The 25,900-nt window shown below is 38.9% G+C and overlaps 1 protein-coding gene across 1 annotated transcript in view; it reads right to left on the bottom strand.

The window, feature by feature from the left end:
* Window positions 1-1,715: 1,715 nt before the first annotated feature.
* Window positions 1,716-25,900, bottom strand: part of CTR9 (CTR9 homolog, Paf1/RNA polymerase II complex component) — a 24,861-nt gene continuing 676 nt past the window's right edge. Inside the window, exons 2-25 of the mRNA XM_083476850.1 lie at window positions 25,127-25,225; window positions 23,093-23,332; window positions 21,777-21,894; window positions 20,594-20,683; window positions 18,635-18,783; window positions 18,071-18,178; window positions 17,363-17,470; window positions 17,030-17,266; window positions 15,790-15,879; window positions 15,563-15,691; window positions 15,261-15,444; window positions 14,408-14,496; window positions 13,809-13,994; window positions 13,340-13,427; window positions 13,083-13,231; window positions 9,542-9,658; window positions 9,270-9,415; window positions 7,879-7,950; window positions 7,075-7,210; window positions 5,970-6,113; window positions 5,036-5,190; window positions 4,534-4,630; window positions 3,800-3,912; window positions 1,716-2,936 (exon numbers count right to left, since the gene is read on the bottom strand). Of these exons, the coding sequence (XP_083332976.1) occupies window positions 2,480-2,936; window positions 3,800-3,912; window positions 4,534-4,630; window positions 5,036-5,190; window positions 5,970-6,113; window positions 7,075-7,210; window positions 7,879-7,950; window positions 9,270-9,415; window positions 9,542-9,658; window positions 13,083-13,231; window positions 13,340-13,427; window positions 13,809-13,994; window positions 14,408-14,496; window positions 15,261-15,444; window positions 15,563-15,691; window positions 15,790-15,879; window positions 17,030-17,266; window positions 17,363-17,470; window positions 18,071-18,178; window positions 18,635-18,783; window positions 20,594-20,683; window positions 21,777-21,894; window positions 23,093-23,332; window positions 25,127-25,225 (3,501 nt within the window). The 3' untranslated portion in view covers window positions 1,716-2,479. The remainder of the gene's footprint in view (window positions 2,937-3,799; window positions 3,913-4,533; window positions 4,631-5,035; window positions 5,191-5,969; window positions 6,114-7,074; window positions 7,211-7,878; window positions 7,951-9,269; window positions 9,416-9,541; window positions 9,659-13,082; window positions 13,232-13,339; window positions 13,428-13,808; window positions 13,995-14,407; window positions 14,497-15,260; window positions 15,445-15,562; window positions 15,692-15,789; window positions 15,880-17,029; window positions 17,267-17,362; window positions 17,471-18,070; window positions 18,179-18,634; window positions 18,784-20,593; window positions 20,684-21,776; window positions 21,895-23,092; window positions 23,333-25,126; window positions 25,226-25,900) is intronic.

Raw genomic sequence — 25,900 nt, forward strand, 5'->3', positions numbered from 1 at the left:
AAAAATGCACAAGGGCCTGGGGGTTAAGCCAGTCATTTATAACCTTCCATGCAGATCTTAAACCCTAATTTGATAAAGCCTAAACTCTGCTACTCTTTAACAACGGTACACATTTCCCTCCTGGATTGTCTCTGCAGGCCAACTCAAGGAACTTCCACCCATAGGTACTGTAATTAGGGATATATAGCAAGATAAGCAAAACAGATATGCAGCTCCCCCCTAAAAGGCCAATATAGCAGATAAAGAATGAGTAAGAATGAGCAATAGATTTTGGCCATGTTAACAGACTGAGCTTGCTACCAGCTCTTTTTACAATGAACCTAGAGACCCCCACAAAGAGTTTGGTAGGATCAAGTGATGATGTAGCCCCACCTTGAAGTGTCTCCTCCCCTTTGCTTCTTCAAATTAGATCTATTGAAAGCTACCACATAGACTCACACACAAAGCGTGTCCAAACTGGCCATACCATGGGCAGCTCCCAAATCATTCCAGTTCAGTGAGGCAGGGAACAAAGTGATGATATCACAATTGTTTTTAACTGAGCATTTATCAGTCTTCTTCTTGCCTGACTCATTTACTCAGATCACATCCCCATGTTTTGCCTTGCTGTCACTGGACTGGAAATTCATTTCATGAATCATAGGAGTTGGACATTTGGAAACAGAATAGATCAGTTTCCCACGCTGTTACTCAGCTCTGCTAGCAGCTTCTTAGCAGTGAAAGTGACTTGCAATATGTAGGTGGGGAGATTGCATGGATAACCACCTAGCTCTTTTAAACAAATAGAATTTCATGGGTGGGAGGGACCACACACTTCAGGTTCTCACACTGTAAGGCAGCCTGTAAGCCGCCCAGGGTAGTGGGAGAAACCCAGCCAGATGGGTGGGGTGTAAATAATAAAAAATATTATTATTATTATTAGCAGCCAACCTGGTGCCTTCCCCAAGTTTAGGAGGACAGGTGGTTGGGGAAGGCTGCTATAAGGAGCAGGCTCTAACATTTTCATTCCAAATTATAATCATTTGCTTTAGAAAAACTTCAGTAGAGACTGTGCAATTCCACTAAAAGGGGACATAGTTTTCTTTAGGAAGGTTAAAGTTTTTTTATAAACGGTTTGATAAAAAGCGTTTTTCTTCAGAAACATTAATACTACCCACATTAGTGAAAAACAAATTTATGAAGTGTAACATTGCTTTAGTACTTTAAAAAAGATACACTAAGTGATGTCTATCTTGAAATCAAATGAGTATTATAGAAGCAATTGTATCCCAGTGACTACTGAGACTGCTACACAGGAATGAGGAAAAACAGTTGCTTTTTTGAATAGGTAGCACTAGAACTTCAACAACAAATGGATATTCTTTGTTCTAGGGCCCATGAAACAGATATGCTCAGAATGAAAATTCAATAGTGAAGTGTTGTATTCTTCTCCATCATCTGTACTGAGCCAAAATTGTAGGGCAAAGTGAGAAGGTTCCTAAAAATGACAGATCAAAGATTTCACATGGACACTGTTCCTTCCAAAATTGTCTAGACACCCGATGTGTGAGAACAGGTAATGAAATGCACCTTAAGGATAGCTTTTCCAAGTCTGTAGAATTCTACAGAGAATTATAAATTAAACATACAGTATGCCAAGTTCAACAATTCAAGAGTACTGGAATATGAGCTAACGAAACAATATTAAGAACAGTAGTAAGAGACTCTGAACCAGATGGCAGCAACAGCTTTTATTAGATGCCATAAACAGATCTTTTCACTCCAAGGAGGCCTCTTAATTTATCATTTCTTTAAAAACTGCCAAGTCTCAAATCTGACATTCATCTATGTTTCCATAGCATTATTTTTATACATTTTGTTCAATTTTAGGCATTTTGCTACAGCACATACGTACTTTAACAAAACGTAAAACTATACTTTATAAGAGCTACATAACCTGAAGGACTACTCTGTAAACCCAAACATTTTTTATATCACTTGAGAAATCCATGGGAGTTCTACCAAAATCCCTTTTCACATATATAGTTTTGAAAAAGTACACTTGATCAGACTAGGCAAGACAGTATGAGCTACAGCCTTCCACTCAGTTAAATTTGCTTAAGTACTATTTGTTTCAGAAGGTCTTAAGCAAACATATCTGGATGCAGGATAACTATCTTGGTATTTTGTTTCTTCAGATCTTATGTGCACTCTGATAAAGTAAGCTTCTTAACCCCCAGTACAGCACATTGACCTCCAAGTACAGAATGCAAGTAGATACTGTAGGTAAACCCTGGCAAGTGTATAGTTCAGTAGAAAAAATGTTATAGGAAATGTTTCAGCTTTTTTTTTTAATATATACTTTTCCCTAAAACATAGCTGTCCAGGTTTTTAAATCACAGTTTTCAAATATAAAATATGGATACCCTCCTCTTCCCCCCACCCTCTCGGACCAAAATATATTTACAAAGCAGTTAATAAAACAGGTTGCAACTGAAATCTAATCACTGTCATCTGATCCGCCGTACGAGCCGCGTTCAGATCCTTCATTGTTGGATGCCTCTGGCTCAGACTCGTTACCTGAGCCCCCATGATCAGATGCCCTGTCAGAATCTCTGTCAGAATCAGCACTGCGAGAAGCTGGGCGAGATTCATTCTCAGAACCACCTGAGTGGCTTCTCCCTGACTGCACAGACTGACTTCTCCCCGAGCGCACAGACGGACTTCTCCCTGAGCGCGCAGATTCGTTGTCAGACTGTTCAGATTCAGATCGCCTCCTCTTTCTTGCTGACCCATCACTGTCTGAATCCTCATCAGAAGGGCGGGCGCTGGATCGCCTGGGACTGCCCCCTTCGCTGCCAGACTTATTGCTATTGTCAGAATCACTGTCAGACATGACGCGTTTGTTGCGTGGTTGCTCAGCATCATCGGAATCACTGTTGCTGTTCCTGGCATTCCTGTTCAAGAGCAGAAGGCAATGCAGTAAGGCAAACATCCCAAGTGAAACGATAAACTTTGTACTAAGAGCTGTGTTCAAAAAGCCCCCAGAATTCCACACTAAAGTAATATAAATCCTGTGACAAGTTCAAGTCTGCAACATGCAAATGAAGCCTGAATCTCTTCCAGTTTATTCTACCTCTTTTTGCTACTCTGTGCCATCTATTGCTGTTTTATTAATTTCAGAGAGGGGCATGGAGCTATGCAGAGTTCTGAAGCCCTGCCCCATGGACACCTTGTCACTTCTGACGCTCCTGAAATGTCAGCAATCATTCTGCCACGTTCCTGACCCCTAACAGATCTTTGCAATGAAAAGATTGCTTTGTCTTGATTTAATGAAAGTTGGGAAATGTGCAGGAAATGCAATTCTGGGGAAAATACAATGCCATTTTGTGTTTTCCACAGTCTCTAGAAAGTCACAGCCACTGTGGCCCAATTAAAGGTTCACAAAGTATGTTTGATCCCCACAAACCCATGTAGGAAATTGGAGGAGATAGAACCTGCAAGCTGTAAGTATGCACCAATAGATAAGAGTACAAAACATTACATAGGCAGGATACAGTGATGTGGAATCACAACATTATGTACACATTTACTTAATGAGTCTTCATCAATGGGCCCAATTCGCATGTCACAGTAAACCATAGTTAATAGGTTACCATGAATTAAACCGATCTGGACTGTGGTTCCTCATGTGTGCTCAGACTAAACAAACCACACTTCCAAGAATTAGAAGTGCATTGATGATGATGATGATGATGATAATGATTACTTTGTACAAGGGTCAAACAACACTATTTCTAGGATCATAAACACTATGTACCCATCATCAGCAATCTTGAGCTTATCTTCATCAGATGAGTCTTCGCTTGATGAAATGATGGCTTTAGATTTGATTTTACCCTTCATTGAAGGAGGCAGTCGTTCTGGCTTTGGCTATAACAACAACAACAAAGTGTTAAAAGATTAAAAAGAAAACCTGACATTCAACTATTATACTTTCATTAGCCCCAGCCATATGGCCAATGTTGAGGAATAATGGAAGCTGTAGCCTGGAAACACCTGGATGGCAACAGGTTCTATATCCCTGTATTAGATGGCTGTGGGGTGATGGCTGTATCAGCTACCTCTTCTAATTATATCGCAGACAATCACACAAAAGCAATTAAAAAAGACCAAGTTTAAGAAAATCTGAATTACAATACAGAATGTCAGTAGACTACGACTGAATTTAGATGTAACCAATCAGACATGTTGTTACATGCCCTGGCCTTGTGTGCTCCGTCCCTTGCATATGAAGGAAAGAAGTCTGAAACTTCTATTCTCTGTTGATAACTGCTATTTCCAGTTCTGTTTTGTATATGAGTAACTGTGGTATGTTTAAACCACAGAATTAAGCCAGAATGTCAAACCAGAACCCTGGTTTGGTCAATTACTTCCAAAGCTTAGAAGCATAATTAATCTTGTTACCTTTGATCCCAAATTACTGCAATTCCGCTAAACCAAAACAACAATTAATGATTTACTTATTTATTAATTTTTTAAAAAAACACATACTGCTTTTTTCTTCTCAGTCTTTGCTGGGCGACGTTTTTTAGGTCTGGGTGCACTGTCATTTTCATCATCATCAGTACCATCACCTGCCTTTTGGGGTCTTTGGAGAAAAACACAAGGCGTATATAAACACAAAGTGCAATTCAATTCAGTCTTATAACTATAGTATCCTAATCATGTGAATTAAGCCTGTGTGTTAGTTCTTGTTCCTTGTGGCATATACTAGACACCGTGGGATCTAAATATTCTTTAGGAATACAAAAGCATTTAAATGAAGACACACCCAAGATGTTTCGACTCCCCCACAACCCCATCCCACCCAAGCTCCTTGTGGCCCATCAAACGCTTCTCTAAGTTTCCTTGAATTTGGGAAGTGATGCATCAGGCAGCGGTTTGAGGGACTTAAGGAAGAGGGGAGCTCAGAAGCTCCGTTGTGCTAATAAAAAGTCCCCCTAGAGTCCTCTGAATCCCCACCAAAGGAGTTCTGCTCTTTCTTTCTACTTACTTTCGTCGCTTCTTTTTCTTTCTCTCCCCCTCTTCTTCCTCACCATCTTGTTCGCTACCACTACCCTTTCTCCTCTTTTTCTTTCTGGACACTGGGAGATCTTCATCACTGTCATCATTGACAAATTCATCAAATTCTCCAGTTCGTTTGGAACGCTGTCACAAAATCAGAAACACTTCCTTTATTACTTGCTGCTTGAAAAGATCCCCCAAACAAAATTAACCCTTTTAGAAGCCACATTAAATGCACATAGAGTGCATGTAACTTAAAGTTGTATTAGATTTGATCTTTTATTTAAGAAATTTCTACGCAGAACTTCAGTATCACAAATAAAGAACAGCAGAATTAAACTGTGATAATCAAAATTAATAGACAGGTGACAAATAGATAAAGGCCCATGAATTAAAGAAATCAATATAGAGAGAAGGAAGAACAGTACAATGTTAAGAAGCTGATAATCAATTGCAGTAAAGGAAAAAATGCAAGAAGATGGGAAGAGTATTTGGATATTAGTTATACTCTGAAAGAGCTTTCAGTCGATGTACTAAAAAGAAGTAGTGGTGGTAAGTGACAGAAAACAATGATACGCTCTTATGCTGGATGTTAACAGAATATCAGAGGAACAGAAAAGGTAAATCAGCCTATGTGAGTCAATTCCCTTTAAAGTTAAAAAAGAAAACCACTTCTCTTTGCACTTCTAAATAAATCCACAGCATTCTAAACTGGTAAAACAGAAGTTTAAACAACTTTCCAACTCTTGTCTTTATGTCTAAAATATGACACCATTTCTCCATAGTTCTTTCCATGTAAAGTATGATGTCATTACTGTACTCTCGTCAGACCCCCACAGGACAATTTTACAATAAGTTAAAGCCTGACAGCACATTTCAACTATTTGGGGTGAATGATGAATCCAAAAGCTTTTATTCTGTACCCGGCCAGCTCCACCACGTTTTTTCTCTTTAGATCCTTCAACTTCTCCAGTGAACATCAGAATATTCTTGGTCTTCTCCACATACTGTGCTCTCTGTTCCAAAAGTTTCTTTTGTTCTTCTATTTCCCTGAGGCGTTTTTCTTCCTGGAAGAGTGAGGACAAGCTGGCTACTATGCTTTTTTTTTTAACCTCCAGTACTGATTAAGATATGAAAAATACAAATAGACACCTAAAACAGGTTCATTCTTTTTAGTAAGTCAGACTACTGCTGAAGAGTCACTTGGGTTCTTCATGACACAAAGACCTGACAGTGCATGAGCTACCTTTGAAAGGTCTGCTCTGAAACAAAATGAAAACCCACTGCATACAGCATGTTGCTCGTGCACTGAAAAGTAAGATATAGTTGTACCTTGGTTGTTGAACACCTTGGTACTCGTACATTTTGGCTCCTGAATGATCAAAACCCAGAAGTGAGTGTTCTGGTTTTCAAATCTTTTTTTGGAAGCCGAACATCCGATGCAGTTTCCAATTGGCTGCAGGAGCTTCCTTCAGCCAATCAGAAGTTGCGCTTTGGTTTCCAAACATTTTGGAAGTCAAATGGACTTCCAGAATGGATTCCGTTCGACTTCCAACATACGACTGTACTGCTATTTATTATGTAGTTTATAACCCACCTTTTTCTCCAAGAAACTCAAGGTGGCATCCATGGTTCTCTGCCCCCACAATTAATCCCTGCAACAGCCCTGTCTGGTAGGTAAGGCTGAGAAGTGGTGACTGACCCAAGGTCACTCAGTGGGGTTCATGGCTGAGTGGGGATTTGAACCCTGAACTCCCAGGTCGTAGTCCAGCGCTCTAACCACTACACCACACCAGATAGGTGGAAGTGCAATACTTACCCATTTCCTAGTTACCAAAACCAACCCCCCTCCAAATCTATTTCAGCTGCAAAACCTTTGCAACGTAATACACAGGCAAGTCCCCCTAAGTGGCACACAACAACCTAAAGCACCTCACTGCAGCCTTACACTTGCTCCCTATCTTGCACTTTGCTGCAGCTTAATGGATAGTATTATGTACTATTACAGCAGCAGGAAGACTAAAGTACCTGTTCTTTGAGCAACTTCTGGCGCAGTAGTTCTTTTTCTTGCTCTTGTTTCGCTCGCAGCTCCCGCTCTTCTTCGTCCTGCTTACGAGCCCGAGCCACATGATACTGAGCCTGACTCAGCAGATCAGAACACTGCCTATCAAGTTTGAGTTCAGATTAGCAGACAGAAGCAGAAACCTTTTTTAAAAGAGACTGTTCCATGCCAATGGCCAAGACAGAAATACAGAGTATAGCTAAAAAACGGCAAGTGCTTACTTGGTTAAACAACAAGGACACAGTATAAGGAAAAACTGTCTATGCAGCAAGTTCCCCCAAACAGTCCATGATCAAAACTTATGCTCATAATTTGTATGCAGAGAAACAAATCATTGACCTAAGTTCAGATGACAAGATGAGGCTTGCAATTTGTTGCTTGAGATGAGGGCAAGAGTAGGGCAGGAGCAAAGCAAGGACTTCTGAGCAGCATGCACCAGCATCCTGCTCATTCACTTCAAACCATTGTTAAACATTAAACTATGGCTTATTGTGACATGTGAACACAACCAGTGTTGCATGTCCACACCTGCCAGTTCTTAGCTAACCAACAGAGGACTGGTCGCTGTCAGTTTCCTGTTCAGGAGATATGTGAGATCTGAATTAGCACCCCACTGGAACATGGAATCATGCTATGGTTATATGTAGTTTGCTTTCAAACTCTGGTATAAAAGTAGCCCAAATCCTACAAGTTATGTTATGCAAATTCACATAATGCATTTAGCTTCTGTAGGCATCAATTATGTGAAATACACAACACACAGTTCTTACCTGGCTTCAGTTGCAGCAAGTGCCAAATCAAATCTCATTTTATCTCCCACTTTGCTCAAGTAACTGAAGTATCTGAATGGAAAACAGTAAGTTAAGAATCAAATTTTAAACACTTCAGTTTCTTCGCATGTATTTTTTAATTAATATTTGTATATGGTCAAATGCCACTAAATAGTAATATTTTATTCTGGACACCTCAGCTTGTCTAATGTCTCACACATCAAAAATACACTTTCCAACTTCAAATTGAAAAATATTTCCAAACTACTTTGGATGCATTTCACGTCTCAGTATAAAGTCAACAGAAAAATCCCTGCAGCTATTAATGGATTTGGATTGCATGGTGTACCCTTTTTGTGAAGGACTGAATCATTCTCACAGATGCTCAGGGAAAGTCTTGGAGATGTTGCGGAACCTGTCAAACAACCGTTGAATGGAAAACTCAAGCAAATGAGACTGAGAGAGGAGGCAGGTTATTTGGCACAGGTAATCATGCTCACACCCGTAAATATTGCAAAAAGCACTGTAACACTATGAGAAAAAACAATTGCCTGCATATATACAGTGAAGCATGAAGTATAAATAGAAGCTTGCATCTTTCAAACAAGCTTCCAGCATAGAAGCAATATAGCTACCAAGCCCCATGTCACAGGTTACTTCTGTTTGGAGTGCCCTGGTGTCTAAAAACTGTCCTTGTGTGCCAAGAAATACAGCAACCTTTGAAGGTCACGGCAGCTGGATGCTATTCTGAAAGCCTATCCTTCACCTTCTAGCTCCCAGTGCTTTCTAGGTTCTCTTGGGAACTTTCATGACTGCTGCTCCTACTGCATGTTAATTGCCCATCCAGCTGCAGCTCCAGAGATTTGCAACTGGAGGAGGTTATTGAAGCAAGAAGCAAGTCTTTCAACTTTCTGTAAGTATCATTCATTCATTTTTTGGAAGTTATTACATAGTGAAGCTCAGTTTCAAACTGGAAGATGCATCTTTTAATACAGACCTTAGCGGGAGGTTCAGTATATTTATATTTTATTGAGAGTTGCTGCTGCTAGATTGGACAGTTTCAAGTCTGTTCTTTTTCTGTATATTGGATATACTGTAGAGTTTTAGCTGTATCTGTAGACTGGATGTTTTTGTGTTTCCAAGTTTTATTACATAAACCACTCTAGCGGGTTTTGTGTAAGAAGGAGTAAATAAACTGAATTAAAAAAATTAATTCAACAGTGTAGTTAAGAAACAGCATCTGGTGGATCTGAGAGGTCTACCCGAGTCTAAACACATTTATGAAGCTGTGCAAAGAAATAACTAGAGTTTGGCATTTGCTCCGACACCTTCACAAAACACCAGCACAATGCAATAATAGATACCAAAATAGCAAATGCAGATTTGCTTACCTGTGAGCCAGCTCCAGCTCTTTCACAGCATTGAGTACTTCCTTCAGGTTACTTTTTTCATCTTTCAGGACAGAGGTAGCCAGCCTCTGCAGCACCAAGGCCACATTGAACATTAGAACTGTATCACTGGGTGCCACATGTCTAGCCTGAAGATTCAAATAAAACTTTAAATTTAGTAGGTGTGAACCAGCCTTGGCTCCAACACAAACAAGCTGGTGCAACAATACATCCACTGCAGCAATATATGTAAGAAGCTTCTTTTTTTTTTTTACCTTCAGCAATGTTTGCTTGCATTCTTGTAATTTGCCACATTTGAAGAGAGCTCGAGCCAAATACAACAGTACCTCCGTGTTCTGATGCTTATAGAATTTTCTTAGGCAGTTTTCATACTACAAGGGAGAAAATTCAATGGTTTTATGTTTAAACCCTCATTCTAACTGAAATGTCACACTTAGTTAACATTGAATAAAGAGCTTAAACAGATTTCACAGGAATTTACAGCCCAATCCTAAGCTTGTTCGCTTGGTTAAGTCCTTTGGAGTTCCACAGGGCTCAGAGACAAATTTAACAGGATGCTAATCATGTCTTCTCCATATGCATGACTCTTTTTCTCAACTTCAAGTAGCAGGCACATGGGAAGGATTGCTTAAAAAACCTTTTCCTCCCACATTGTAACCTTGAAAAAAAACCCCGAACCTGCACAGTAAGGAAGCTCTCATTGCTGCCAATAACTAATTAAATGACTAATAAGTTATGAGGTCTACTGTTTGTGTCTACTAAGACGTCTGCAGCTCTTCATTATAGCAGGAATCCAGACAGTAAGCACTACAAATGCAATGCGTTGCTAACTTCAAGCCTAGAAGCCTCAGATACTTCAGGCAATATGAGGTTTCCACTTCTTTACTTGGAATACATCATCTGAACAGTCACTGCTGAAATTTATTATGCAAGTTTCAAGGCAGGGGAAAAAATATGGGTTGTATCCAATGCTGCACCTGCAGTCAACACCCATTTCACTAAGGAGTGATATATAGTTGTGAGTGTGTGTGTATTTTTACAGAATGTAGAGCGTAGAATCATAGAGTTGGAAGGGACCCTGAGGATCATCTAGTCCAACCCCCTGCAATGTGGGGATATGCAGTTGCTCAAACCTACCACCTTTTTTTACTTTTTTAAATCATTTTTTCGATACAAACAACCACCGCAAAAGAAACATACAACAAAAACCATAATAACAATAACACAATTTGACAGTTCAGATTTGAATACACTGATATACCTATGACTATACCTTTTTAAACAATATTTTCCCACCTCTCTCTCCTCCTCCTACTTCCCACCGCTAGCCGCCTTATCGCTTAAATATTCGTTCCAGATTTCTTCATATTTATCCATTCTTATTTTGCATCAACATGCAATTCATTCGTATGTAGCTAATCTGTCCATATTCTCAATCCATGTGCTCAATGGAATCTTTTTGCGGCTCTTCCAATTCATCAAAACAAGGTTTTTTGCTTCTATTATAGCACAGTATATATAAAAAAAATTACCCCTTGAAATCTCCGTTTCCGGAATATAATTTAGAATTAAATTTAATTCCCCTAAATAACAATTTCTTTTTATTACTCTTGCTATAAATATCCTCACCTCGCACCAAAATGATCTTATCATCGGGCAGTTAATCATTGTATGTACTAAATTCGCATTTTTACTCCCATATCTCCAGCAGTTGTCTGCACTTGCTATTTTCTTCTGGTATAGTTTTGCTGGAGTCCAGGTGACTCTGAATATTATTTTCTGTTGAATAAGTCTTAGTCTTAGATCCATAGAGGCTATTTCTGTTGATTTTATACTGGACTCCCATATATCATTTGTTCTCTGTACCCCTAACTCTTCACTCCATTTTTGTCTATCATATTCTAAATCATATTTCTTCCTGTTGAGTAGGATTTTATAAAGTGCAAGTGTAGAGTTTTTTGTTTTTGTTGCAGAGATTAAATCTTGTAGAAGCATGGGTGTTTCCGATGCTGCTATAGCATCAGGGCCAAACTGCCTTTCCTACAACCTTGGCATTATCAGCACCATGCTCTAACCAAGCAAGCTATCTATTCCAGTGTTTTTCAGACTCCATATCCAGAAGCATTTTTCCCTCAGCTAGTCGAGGAAATCCTACAAATTTGTGAAAGAATCCCTGCATATAGCAGAGGACTCTGGGTTGTGTTTTATGGTATGCTCATGTCACTCGGGCTGCAATCCAGACCCCTTGGGCCTGCCCTATGCAAACTAGGGAGAAGTGCGGGCCAACACTTCCTTGCAACTGTGTACTGCAGGGGATGATCTGCTGGTGAGTCTTGCTTCTCATGAAAGCTTGTCTGCCTTTGTTCATCTTCCTTTAAGAACCCTGTCTGAAAATCACATTAACTAGACTACAAAGGGGAACCATTCACTTTGTACCCTGCACAGATTTAGAATACGTAAATCATTACGGTTCAAATTCTGTAATGATTTAAACACGCATTATGCAAGAGTAGAGATAAAGAAATACACCATTCTGAAGATAAAGCTATTGGTAAGGTGAGTGAAGTATAGGTTTCTCACTACTTTCAAAACTCCTATTGTGCTAGGTTTCTTGACTGCAAATGCTGAAATACTCTCCCATATTTGTGGATAGTACATTACTGGTTTTCTTTCTTGCGCAATTATTCAGCTGGATTATTCCTCACTGCTTTTTGAACATACCAACTTATATTGGTGTTAATTTCATGGAACTGTTCCAAGTCACTTGACATGTTTTTAAGAGTGGCAGAAAAACATTTCTCCAACACCCCAGCTGCTTTTATTTTGACCCCCCTTCATATCTCCTGCTTACGTAATAAATTCAAGAACGCAGATGTTAGTAGCTCAACATTTCATGCCTTTTTAGTGCAATGACATTGGCAATACTAGGAACTTGGAAGTTTGTCTGCTTAAGGCTTGATACAGAGCCTCTAATACATTCCCTAAGCCTGTACAGGCAGCTTAGGGCTTGTTTGCCCACTATGTTTTCATGGCATTTTCTACACCAGGTGGTAGTTTGAACACCACACTTCTTTGGTGACGTTTGTTCCCATCCTCATGCTTTCAGCTACAAGGTCCTCTTAACATGTGGTGGAAAGGTCGATAAAGGAAAAGAATAGCAAGTTAAAAGGCAAGATAAATTTGTCTGTTAGAAGTAAATTTGTCTGCTAGTAGTAAAAAAAAAAAGTATATAATGTCTGGCAACAATTTCTGCCTTACAATTTACCATAGTCAAATAAAATACCTCTAACTAGCATTTCAGCTGTACTACAAATATCTAACACAGAGAATGATGCTTAAGTGAGAGGTGGGGAAACATTGTTTTGCCAATACTGTGTAAGTTTTGTTCAGGATGTTTACTCTAAGGTTTCTACAGGAACAGCAAACATGTTAACTTTTTTGCAGTTTTTTTTTTTAAACTAAGTGTTCTCTCACAAACCTTCCATCCATTTTTTTTTTATTAAAGAGATGTTTCATCTGGTGATCCATATTTGTAGCTTAGGTTTAACAGAGATGGCTCCTTATTGATTTTATGAAGATCGTATTTAAGAAGATATTTTATGGCAATTCTGGGAAAAACAAGTTCTTCATCTTATTGCCCCCTCCAAAACAAGAAAAATTCTCCCTAAATTTTAGTTATTTAATACGGGGCTACCATACTAAAGTTTTTTCTTAAAAAAGGGAATATTTCCCATGAAAAATACTTTCTTAGTTTTACAGGTTTTTTTTAAAAAAAGACTATTTTTTAAGAATTACCATCTGTACAGCACTGATGTACTGCTTCTGTTCCACATAAATGTGTGCCAGATTGAGCCACACATCACTGATATCTGCTGTTGCCTCTCTCACTTGGGCAAAAACATCACGAGCCTCACGGAAATATCCTTTGTGTGCCAGTACAGCTCCTAAAAAAAAAAAAAAGCCCAAGGACAATTTCAGATGTATGGACTACATGAAACACAGCAGAAAGCTCAGAAGACAATTCAGGCAAGGAATGCAAACACAATAATCACCTATGCCATTAGCAGCATACAAGTTTTTGGAGTCATTCCTGAGTACTTGTTTGTAGATGGCTAGTGCACGATCTTGATGACGCTTTTCCTACAAAGATGATGACATGAAATCTTGTTAAAGTGGGTTATTTGCAATTTAAATATTTCAACACCGCTTTCTCAAACCATCAAATGTTGGCAATACACTAAAGCCACTGCAATATAAGCACCTAACATCCTCAGAAAGTTCAGTCAACCAAAAACCATTTGAAAGAGAGAGATCTTCTAGCCCATTAAAATAGCAAAGGAAGATATTCACGGTCGCGATCACCGTATAAACTCTGCTCCCTGTTGTTGCTGTTCAAACCTACTGCAAAGTCAGCACAGATGGTAAAAATGGCTCCCCAGACCTCACTTGGTCTATGGTGCAAATAATGCTCAATCACTGAACAGGCCACAGGCATGGAGTCTGAATGTGTGCAGCATTTACCTTCTCTCTGTCCCTGGTGGGCTGGTGCAGAGTCTGCAACCACACATTGCCAAGAGCCAGCATAGAGTAAGTGTCATTCTGAGTCGATGGCTGCTTCAATATTCTTTCAAATTTCTTCTGTCCTGGACCCCACTCTTGTTTGGCCAAGTGAAGATTGCCAATCAAGGACCAAGCATCTGGATGGTCCTGAAACAGACACCCCAACATGCTAAGTTCTCACCAGTTTACAATGAATATTTCTAATTTTCCTTCAATCCCCAAAGTTTAGAGTAACTGTAACAGTGCAGAAGAGCATTATAATAATAAAAAGTCTTTACGAAGTTCAGCTACTTGATTTCCCCCAGCTTTAAACAGTTTACTTCTCTTCCATTCAGGTCAAGCGTTGGGAGTAATGCTCAAAAGCAGCTGCCAAGAATGCTTCCCTGTGTACCCCAGCTAGTCATAATAAAGATACGTTATCAAAATGCCATTTCTAGCACAGCATGAAGGCTGAATAGCTGATCTATGTGGGACACAGGAAAATGATTTCTGCCTTCTTCACAGAAAATGTTAATTCGCAACCTGTAAAGCTAGTTGATAGTTTACAAGTTCTTACTAACCTGATTGATTTGAAGTGCTTCTTTAAACCAGTCAGAAGCTTCATAGAAGTTTCCTTTATCTCTAGCCATCGCTCCTAAGCGCAGATAGCCTGAATACCAAAAAATAAAGTTTAATAATCAAAGGGACAGTTCTGGAAGTCATTAAAGATGAGGCATGTCTGCTGCAGCAAGCATTTAGATGTACTGATGCCACACTGGCTTAAGACAGCAGTAGATTGGGTCAGCGTTAACTATGCAACGAACAGCCACTGATTGCCAGATGTATAATAAAAAACAGTTTTGTTATTCTGAATTGGCCGAAGAAAAAGGGGCTTGGTGGGGGCAACACTAATCACCTTCACGTGATCCTTAAATTATATGGGAACAATGCAGAACCCGCCACTTATAGTTGCAATCTCTCTCACGGTACTGAACTGAAACATAACAAAGAAGGCTGCTCTGTTCCAGAGTAACTTGCACAATGTATTCCATCTATATCTTTTATATATATACACACACACAATGTCAGTATCATGATGAGCTTTATAAACTTTCTTGGTTATGTGTATTTACAGAGGCTTTTATAGGAACTTCTCATATTTGCTATTTACACACACATCAAAAGTGAGGGAAAATTAAGCAGTGTAGACTTCTAAATCAATAAAATAACGCCAGTATTTAAGGGCATCAGAATTGTAGGAACAAGTTAGTGGAAAAAATACTTTTGACCAGGAAGGTACATTCTGCTTGCAGTTTAGCCACAATGGTTTACACAAAAGAAAGCATCAGTGAATGAACAGTTACATTTATGAGGACAAACATGAATGCATGGCATAGTTCAAATACAACTGAAAATTTCGACAAGATTTCTTACAGTCAACATAATTAGGATGTTCCCTTAGGATGTTTTTGTACAATTTCTCTGCTTCATGGAATTCACACATTGCTTCATATAATCTGGCAAGATTGTAGGATGTAGTCACTGAGATAGCATTGTAGTAATGCTCATCATGTTCAGCTTCTGCTTTAGCACGGTCAAGAGATGCCAAGAAATATTTCTAAGGATAAACAGGGGAAAGAGAACCAAGTAGTATATATTCTGAGTACACACATAGAACAAGTTATAAACATGCTGCACAGTAGTAGTAGTAGTAGTAGTAGTAATGAGTTCCACACCTTTGCTTCTCCTAAGTTTCCAAGTCTAAAGTGGAGAGCACCCACATTATTCAAGATCTCTGGAGGGACATCAGCTTGAACTTTCTCCTGAAGGATTCGTGTTGCTGTACCATAAGCAGAAAGAGCACCCTGTCAAATTTAGAGATGGAGAAAAGTGAACAGGTTTAGTTCTATGCATCACTGCTCGGCTTAAAAACACAAGTGCACTTTATGCATCTTCTCCATACCTGTATATCTGTCTGCTCTAGGATTTGGGCTAGCTCAATCCAGGCTTCTACATCATCTGGGTACTGTTCTGTCACCTTCTTCAAATGACCCTATAAATTACAAAGGTTATTTATGTATGTGCACACTCTTAAATTGCCAGAAGACACAACATAATAAAGCTACCATTTATTTTACATTTTTTAACGCCAAAGATAGGATTCTTGACTAGGTCAGAGGCATTTCAATAAAGTTAATAAACTTCAGATGTACAGACATTAGCTACCATAATAAGAAGTATCTTGTTAAATTGACCCAACTATTAAACATGAGAATGAAAGTCTGCCAGATTAACAATTACAATATACAGCGTCTTACTATGGCGTTCCAGGACTGCATTTGCACAGTTTGAAATTTCCTAATCTGTGGAACAAAGGTCCTCCATGTTCTTGCTTTTCCTTGATAAAGGCAATACTTTACTGATGTATACCACTCAACTAGAGCCATTAAAAATAAATCTCTGTCAATTCAGTGAAATCAGCCTGCATCACAATGAACATTGTGTTACTAATGCCTAAAACGTTTGAACAGATGAACCACAGAACTCGAAGTAGATGGTGGGTATTTGAACTGGAAAGAAGTGCTAGCTTTCACTTATGAATATACATATTGCATGAAAACAGTTCACACATCAGTAAGTTCATTTATCCAAGCTTCTGGTTTTTTTTTTGTTGTATTGAAAAGAGGGGAAATTCTCTGTTACTCAGCTGTACCACATATGTCTGTCTAGTCAGAGACCAACCATAGATTTCGTTTTCCAGAGGGTTGAAAATATCCCACAATTCTACCCACTGTTGAAGAAAAAATATATATATCCAGATAGCACAACACTAAGACCTGCTTCAGATGCAATGCTAAGCCAAACATATGGGCTCCCAGTGCAAAGACTTCAGCCACAGTGCTCCAGCCCACCCACCCCCATCCTGTTGCTTCTGGGCTATCCAGGGCTAAGCCATAGTTTGGCTTAGCATTATGTCCAAACCCAGGTTTGTGGTTTTTCTGACGGGTTGTTCTTTGCTTACTAGAACATGCATATTTGAACTAAGCTATAGGGTTAGCGTTACGGGGAAAAACAGACATAACAGTATAATATACTCTACATTTGTGTACTCAGTTCTGTCCCATTGAGTTCAATAATGCTTACTCCTAGGTAAGAGAGTATGAATTACAGCTCAAGTCTAAGAAGTTTGCTGCCAAATGTACCTTTGCAGTATCTCGTTTGTCTTGATCTTCTGAAGCAGCATAGAGAGATCCAAGAATTTTCATAGTCTCATAATTGTTAGGGTAGGCCTTCAAAACTTTTTCAAAACACTGTGATGCATTTTCCTTGTCTCCTCTATAAATATACATTTGACCAAGTCCAAAAAATGGTAGCACAAAAGAGGAGGAAGCAAACTGTGTAGCTTGGTAGTAGTACTGGAAAGCCTGATCATAATCTTCCTAATGCAGGGGAGGAAAAAGAAGTAGTTAATATGGTGCACATGGAAATCTATTTAAAAAATAAGAATGCAGTGTAGAAAGAGGCTTTCCAAGTACCTGAACATGGAAAGACCTGGCTAACTGATAGCAACTCTCAGCCTGCATCGCTTCAACTTCTGTATTATGGAAAGCATGAAGAGCTAAGTGCTGGACTTTGCCATAGTCCTGTAGGAAAAAAAAATACAATTGGCATAATCATTTTCTTATGGTATTCAAAATCATGGCCTGGAACATTTAGTACCTAGAAACCTGATCTTCCAATGTTTTAAATATCACACATGGTTCTTATATACTAAAATCCTCAAGCATTTGGAGGACGCAACCCTGGGAACTGAAGCAATTATATATAACCAAAATACCTATCTACTTCTGGCTTATACACTACTTTCTCCATGTGAATGTGATATAGAGAAGCCTGAGGAATGTGTGCTTAGAAACTTCAACAAGCACTGCAACTAGTGTGAACCAATCTCAACTAAAATGAAAGGGTGTATGTATATAATATATTAAATATATATTATATTTAACAATAATAATCACAAAATAAGAAATAGCTTTAGGCAATCCTGGCCAACGTATTATTATTTTAAAACAACAGTAACACTGAAGCCTGGTTCTTCTTTGTCTTTAGTTAAAAACATTATTCTGGGATTTACTGTGTTACCATGAGTCTTACAAAGAATATTGAAATAGAAAGCCTGATCAGTTATGAAACAGCCTAAAGACTTTCAACCAGCAACTCAAAACATCCACAAGTTCTCTTACCTTTTTGAAGAAGAAGTGATTAGCCAAGTGGTTCAGCACCATAGGGTTACTAGGATCAATTGTATATGCTCTAGAAAGCAGCTGGACGCCATTTTTTATGGAATCCGCCTGAAAGCAACATTAACAGAAATTTTTATTTAAGCTTAAAACTTAATTAGCTTTTCAGCTGTTCCTTTACTATACCATTTTCAAAACCATTCTTTTAAAGTGGATGAGTTACATAACGGGCAAACAATGCAGTAGACTACATATCTGCTGAAAACTTTTGCCCAATACATTCATAAGGTCATGTGTTTGATCCAAGATCCTAGTGTAAAAAAACCCTGTCACTGGTCAATGGCTAATGATTCATATTTAAACCAGCTCTATTTTAATTACTATCTTTACAGCTTATTTTATTTCTCAAAATTTGAGAAAACTAAATATGCATTCATGAAAATGGGGAACATTGAGGTTTTCATTTCAACTGCCGTTAATTTTCATGTCTGCATCTGCACAGAAGTCTTTGTTAACTAGACATTCAATGAAACATATTCTGATATTAGCATTTTAGATCAAACCCACCTCTTTATTATTGAGTTCCAGAACAGCCAATCCAACTAAAGCCCCAACACATTTGGAATTGAGTTCCAGTGCCCGGCTGAATGCAAGGCGGGCTTTCTCCAGCTTGTTCAGTTTTACAAAGCAATGGCCCATGCCTAGCCGAACCTCAGCTAGTTTTGGGGTGGGGGGTGGGAAGAGAAAATATATATATATTAGAACATAGCCATTCACACCTCGATTGCCTTTTAAGAAAAGTAGGTTCATAATTTACTGTTTCTAAAGCCCTTAAATCTCTACTTGGCACTTTATGATAGCAATAATTTGCAACAGTCCCTGCCCACAGACTTTCAAACTAATAAGTAAAGGTTTGTACTTATCCTGAGCTATCTTCAGACATGATGCCCATCATGCAAGGAGAAGAAAGATGGAGACAAGTGTGCTAGCTCCAACTCGTGTGCCCATCTCCAGTGCCCTCCTGTGTTGGAGAGCAAGTGTCTGCAGAGGGGAGCCTGCTGTATTCGTGTCGGCTGCATGATAAGAGTACTAAATTGCATGGGGAGACCACATAAATACAGAAGGCTTCGTGCTGCAGATGCTTGCATTCCAAAGAATGGAGGACGGCAGAGAAAGGCACAGTGACTCAAGAGAGAAGGCAGAGATAGTGTGCTTGTCCTTGCTCTCCCTCACATTCTAACTGCATTTGGGAAACTAATGCACAAAAGAGTGGGAGAGGAGTCCTCGAGTGGCTTGCTTGCATGCCCCCCACTCCTTCACATATTTACCCCTCATATGTCCAGATGAACAGCAATTCTGGGTTGGATGGATAACTTTTTAATTTTGTTTAAAGAATTAGAAAATTAGGGGTCTATTACTGGCTTCAAATTACAGCAGCAACACAAATAACAAAGAATAAGAAGAGGATATTATCTCACTCTGTAGGCAAGCTTTTCTAGAGAACACACAACTTTTAACAAGAATTTCTAATTTTTTAAATAAACATTACAGATTAATATGCCAGCAAAATTCTGAACTCAGCCTTGGAACTGAGCTTCAGGGATTAGAAAGCATGTCGCAAAATGAGTGAGCTCCACAAGGCATAAAGTTATTTTACAGCTTGAAATAATATTTGAGCCAAAGAAAAAATCCTAGCTTCCCCAGTCCACTTCCACCCATTGTCAAATTTGTTTTTGGAAAACTATAGATCCAGGAACTCTCCCATGAGGCAGAAATAATGTATTCTGAAAGAAGGTAAGAGGCCATAGCTCAGTGGCTGAGCATATGTTCTGCATATGAAAGGTCATAAAAGAATAAGTCTGTCACTGGCTACTAGTGATAATGTCTCTATTGGACCTCAAAGCTCAGTGGCAGTATTCCAATGAATACCAGTTGCTGGTGAGTGGGGTGGGGTGGGGGAGAGATGCTATTACCTTGAAATGCATCTAGGTAAGCTAGAATGAATTTTGGTCTGATCCAACATGGTCATTCTCATGTTTTAAAACCCCAGGATATTGATCTTGGCACTCAACTGAAAATATCTTGGGTAGCAAATCTTGGAAAGACCACTGACTGGAGAATTACTGTCAGTAAAAGACCTCATTGACTCAGATAGATCAATGCAATAATGTAGCTTCTTATGCTTGCACTTGCTTTCTGTTGTACTTGACTAATGCATTTGTCTCCAAAGTTTATACTCTCTCAGCAGCAGAGGTCCAACAAAAAGGCACCACATTCATCTTATTTTGACTTCAACTGGATTAATCCAAAGTTAATTAAAATACTCTATTGCTTTTTAAGTTGCATTGGCAAGACCCAAGGTCAGATATGACAACGACTGTCCTCCTTAATATGTAAGACAAAAGACAAAAGTCAAAGCTTAAAAATCATATTAGTATTCAAACTACCTGAATTTAGGGACACTATTTTTGGTCCCAATGAACCAAACAATGTCTTTAATTAAAACGAAGCTTTTCTGTTCCTTACCGGGACAACCTGGGTTAGTGCGCAGTGCCTTTTTGTAGTAGGCAAGGGCCCCTCTGTAGTCTTTCTTGTTGAATGAGATGCATGCCTTACCTATTAGACAGGAGCAATAAAAGCTGAGAAATATCTACGCAAGTTGAATAACAACCACAACAAATCAATAGCAGTTCATTGTTTTACCAGCTACAAGTACATATGCATAATAGGTCACAATTATAAAAGAAACCACTCAAGTGGCAAGTATCCCCAGTGTAGTGGGTGTGATCCAAAGCACATTTAATTGTAAATATACTCATTTGCTTTCAGTGGATGTAAGCCTCAAGTAAAACTGAAGCGTAATATAATAGTGCAAAATTCAGTATGACAAAACTGGTATGAATGATTAGTAGTTCGTTTCCAAAAGCGACAGAGACAAATCTCTGTCTTCAAATATACAGTTTATGCCAAATTTGACTGTGTTTTGTATATTCATTCCTACCCCCATACTATCTAGAAATATACTCCAAGATGGAGTATCGCAGCTTTCATGTCTGCATGGCTGTTTTCATAACATCTATACAAATCTCATGAACGTGATAGCTGCTACAGCACATATAGGATAGAAACATATTCATTCAAAGAACACTTTAATGAACACACACAAATATCCAATGACAGCCAACCCCTCCCAAGGTTTAAGCACTCTTCACATTAGCAAATAAAATGTCACCAGATTTTCTTTCACCTTAGTCAGTTTAATACTCATGTTACTGTGGATTTAATACTCATGTTATTGGGGAAGCGGTAGAGGCGAACTCAACGAAATCCACAAGCATGTGATTTCTCCCACTTTTAGCCAAATCATACCCCCATGTGTACCTAAAGAAGCCATTAAAAAAGGTGAAGCTGGCTCTCTCTTCCTGCCTTGTAATTCAAGCACTGAACTTAACTCTGAAGTCCTGTTGCCTGCCAAATTAGGTAGTCTCATAACTCTTCTCAAAGGTGCTCAAATGGACTGACAAGCCTGCAGTGTAAGGCAGTTTTATACAAAGAGGAGGCAGCTATCTTTATGGCCTTTGAAACTGATCAAGGGTAAAAGGAAAAGCGGTGGTTTCTGAAGGTATACTGAGCCTAAAGTTTTACTGGTTAAAAACTGGACATAGGTTGTGTTAAGGGAAAGCATCCAAAAAGATATTTCACATCTCACCGAGAAGGGCTGGAATATTATTTGGAGACTGGTTGAGCACAAAATGAAACTGTGCATCAGCTTGATCCATTTTATCACCCTCCAGAAGACAGAAACAAGCTCTTCCCAATAAGTGGTTCTGGAAAGCAAGATACAAATGTGAATTGTCTTTCAAGAAATGTTTTAAGAGTTGAATCAAAGGATTGCTCATTGTGAATTCTTCCAACACTAGTTAAGTCCCCAAATTAAGCATTTTAGTGCAGGGCATCCTAGATGCTTAAGATACATACAGACCCCTCTGCTGCACATTGCCTGATAGCAGCATGCCTTGTGAATAAATACTTGATGTGCAATTCATGTTTAGTAAACTACAGATTCAAAGAAGACCAAATTCACTGCCCCACGTTCCGCCCTGACTGGTACAAATGGCAGGGCTTCAAGACACAGCAGTGACTCCTCAGTTCTATTCTGCCCAACGGATTCAAAGCTTCCAGTCTTCCACCTCCAAGCACATTTGGATATGCCAGAGACGGAGTCTGGAACCTTTCACATGCAAAGAGGATGCTGTACCACAGAACTATAACCCTTCCCTTTTCCCAGATTTTTCCCTAATAGATCCTCCTCCTCTTTCATCTTCCATCTTTTTAATGTCTTTAAATTGTAAGTCTTTGGACATTTTTCATTTTAAACCGTACACTTCCAAGTAGTTTTATGTGTCTTATTTTTTTAAAAAAAAAATATGAATACTCCTGGTACTTCCACAGGTCAGGTATACGGAAGGGGGGTGGGGAAGAGACTCCATAAAGCACTAGCAAAATTTGGCCAAGAACGTATTATACTTGATTAAGAGGTAAAGGCAATTTTATTGTTATATTTAAACAGCTGGTAAAATGACCACAGTGGCTCCATTCCCCTCAGCAATTATCCGCTGTGTTCCAGCAACAGCAGCAACTCATAAGCTCAAAGTTTTCTGCTTGCAGATGAGCTGGAGCATACAGTGTGGTGTATGTGTGTTGCACAAATGAAAGCAAACCACATCTAGGAATAAGGTTCTGCATGTGTTATCCAGCTTTGAATCTCCCAAGGCAGACTGTTTAGAGCAGCTGTGAGCAAATCATTCCATTGCACTTACTATCTCTTGAGCTGAGGCAATCTTTAAAAAAACGGCACTCATCTATCTATCTATCTATCTATCTATCTATCTATCTATCTATCACACCACCTATATGCAAGATGTGGGTGTTACTTCAATGTCCCAACTAGTTTACTGGTATTATAATGTTGCAAAGCAAGCATACAAAAAAGGATGTTTTTACTCCAAGTTTATTTGTTCTTACCTGATCATACATGATGATTTTATCAGCCATAGTGTACAATAGTGTAGCTTGTGTAATGAGTTCTTTCTTGTTGTCTTTATTCTTTTCTTTCCGAGCCTGTTGTACATAGTAGGCTGCTAAGGTATCTAAACAAGTCATTTGATCTTTTTCATGGTCTCTATAATCCAGGTTTCCATCTATACGAGCAGCCTCCAACAGTTTCACAAAATCTTCTGTTTTGCCTTGCTTGTAATATTCCAGCTAGAAAAAGGAAATACAGAGGCATATGTATGGTTTTGTGTATAACTCTACTAGGGGGAGAAATCATCAATTTATGGTTAATATTAGATAAAACGTTATCATATTAGTATCTGTTCATTCAACTATTGTACTATATAAACCAACAAAGCAAATTCAAAAACTGCTTATTCTGCAGTTTACTGCAAGTGATGAATGGGGAATGCTGTCGTCACCAATAACCTTCACTGATAAAGACAGTTACAAGAAGTGTAGATATGATCTGTAAAATCTTAAAGGGAACTGGAAAATTCACTGATCATTTCAGGTGCTGACAAACCTTGCACTTGTGTTTGTAGGCAGCCAAAACTGTTCTCCCTGTTGCACATCTCAGAGGGAAGGAACAGGATCACCTGACATTACACTGAGATTGAAACCTAGTACACTTGTGTATGGGGTGGGAAGAGTTCCTGCAGAGGCAGAGTGGGAGCTCATTCCAACTGTGCATATATTAATAAAGCAAAAAGACATATCATTGCTCTTGAAGTAGCACAGCATCAGGGACAGTCCCTGCCATTCTCCCATGCTTCTGAAGTAAGCCTTAGGGAGGAGTCCTCATAACTTCTCAAGATACAAAAGAAAGACAGAAGCTCTCAGTGATTCTGTGCTGTGGCCCAAGCAAAATGTGTTTTTGTCAGTAGTGGATTGGCAAGTGTAATGGGAACTTTTAAGAACTGCATCACAATATATGAGATAGTCAGGCATGCAAGGGATCCACTGCTATAGGAAGAGTCCTGCTCCAGAGAAACTGAAAACATACAGCTTCCCAAGTGGCTGAGAATATACCTGCAGCCATAACAGGCCCTCCAGATACAGCAGGCACCACCACCCATCACTGTTGGGGCCTTTAAGAACTATACCAGAATATAAGAGAGAGTGGAGCATGCAAGGTATCATCTCCTGCAAGCTGATTGCCATTTCCTGTACTTCTGAGGAACTAGCTCCTGGTTATATTAATAAATAACTTTTCTGCACAGAAGTTTTATCCTATGAAATTCTGGTTATAATTTTGAACAAATAACATCAATATATGTCTTAATTATTACTGAGCATTTTATAAGGAAATTAAAATGTGTTATTGTACTGATATATATTGATGTATTGATACATATTGTTGTTGTTTTGTGAGCCCCTTTTGCACATTTTTGTGGAAAAGCAGCATGCAGTGAGGTAAGGCCTAAATTTAAATTCTAAAGTGCCAACCTCCCTTTTGAATACCTACCATCCATTCTTCATTTCAAGTAACATGTGACACACTCATTTTAGACCTAATTATGACTAGCAGCACACAGGTACACTCTGATCAAGCAATCTGTTTCAGGCACTGATGTTACGACATGTTCCTGCAACACGCCGCTATTTCATTTAATGGATTTCTTTATGGGCATGGATCAGCTAACGAAATGAATGAGTCCTAATTTCACATATATAAGAGACCCATAAATGTGTATTTTGATCAGGGAACAAAAATACAAATTGGAGCGTGGGATGAAAAACAAGAGCAGTTATTTCAAAACTTAAAATGCATAACATTCAGAGGTATACATACAAGTGCTCATTTTAAGATGAAAGCTTAAATCATAAACACGCTTACTGGAGAGCAAGTCCTTTTGAACTCAGAGGTAATTACTTTTACATGACATCTATGGCTTGGGTGATTAATCGCTTTTGCTAATGAAGTATCAGGTGAGAGATAAGGATGGGATACAAGCATAGTAAGTAAATAAATCAGCTACAATGAATTGGCAAAAAACTAACCGCTAGAGCAATCCATATGTGCAGTTGAGTATGTTCCTGTTTCAGAATGCTTATAACTTCATCCCCCTCCGGTAACTGATCGAAGTCAAGCTCAATGACCTAAAAAAAAGTGATATTGTAAATATTAATAACTTTATGAGATATTAAAGCATGTACTATTCTGCTCATGCACCTTGAGGAAAGTTTTCAAGCACATTTTATAGTAATACACACTAGTTAGCTCCCAAAGATGCTTTAACTGTTCTGACTGCTCAACATGCTCAAAGAGTAAACTATTGAGCTGAGGGGCAACTTACATAATATGGCTTTCCTACACAGGGACATGCAGAAAAATAAGAACCCCTGCACCCCTGAAATGGATCGCATGCAAGATTTATGTACTTTCCTGCCAACCGCTATACCTGTGTAGAAAAGCTCTTATGTGAAGTAATTCTAAGCTAGTTGTTGTATCAGTCTAGCACAGTGTTCCCCAAACTTGGGTCTTCAGCTGTTTCTGGACACCTCCCATCATCCCTAGCCAGCAGGACCAATGGTCAGGGATGACGGGAATTATACTTCAAAAACAGCTGGAGACCTAAGTTTGGGAAACCCTGGTTTAGCAGCACCTATCAGGCCCAGCCAATAAGGCAAAGAAGCACAACATTAAAATCCTCTTTGAATGCATGCTTGCATTTGAAGTGGCAACTCTAAAGGAGACAAACGCTTTTAAAATACATAGCCAAGAAGTGGCTATTAGGCGATTCATCTGATGCAGACTCTGCAACTCCCAGGTCC

The sequence above is a fragment of the Podarcis liolepis genome (assembly GCF_965112155.1).
Source record: "Podarcis liolepis genome assembly, chromosome: 1".
NCBI lineage: Eukaryota > Metazoa > Chordata > Lepidosauria > Squamata > Lacertidae > Podarcis > Podarcis liolepis.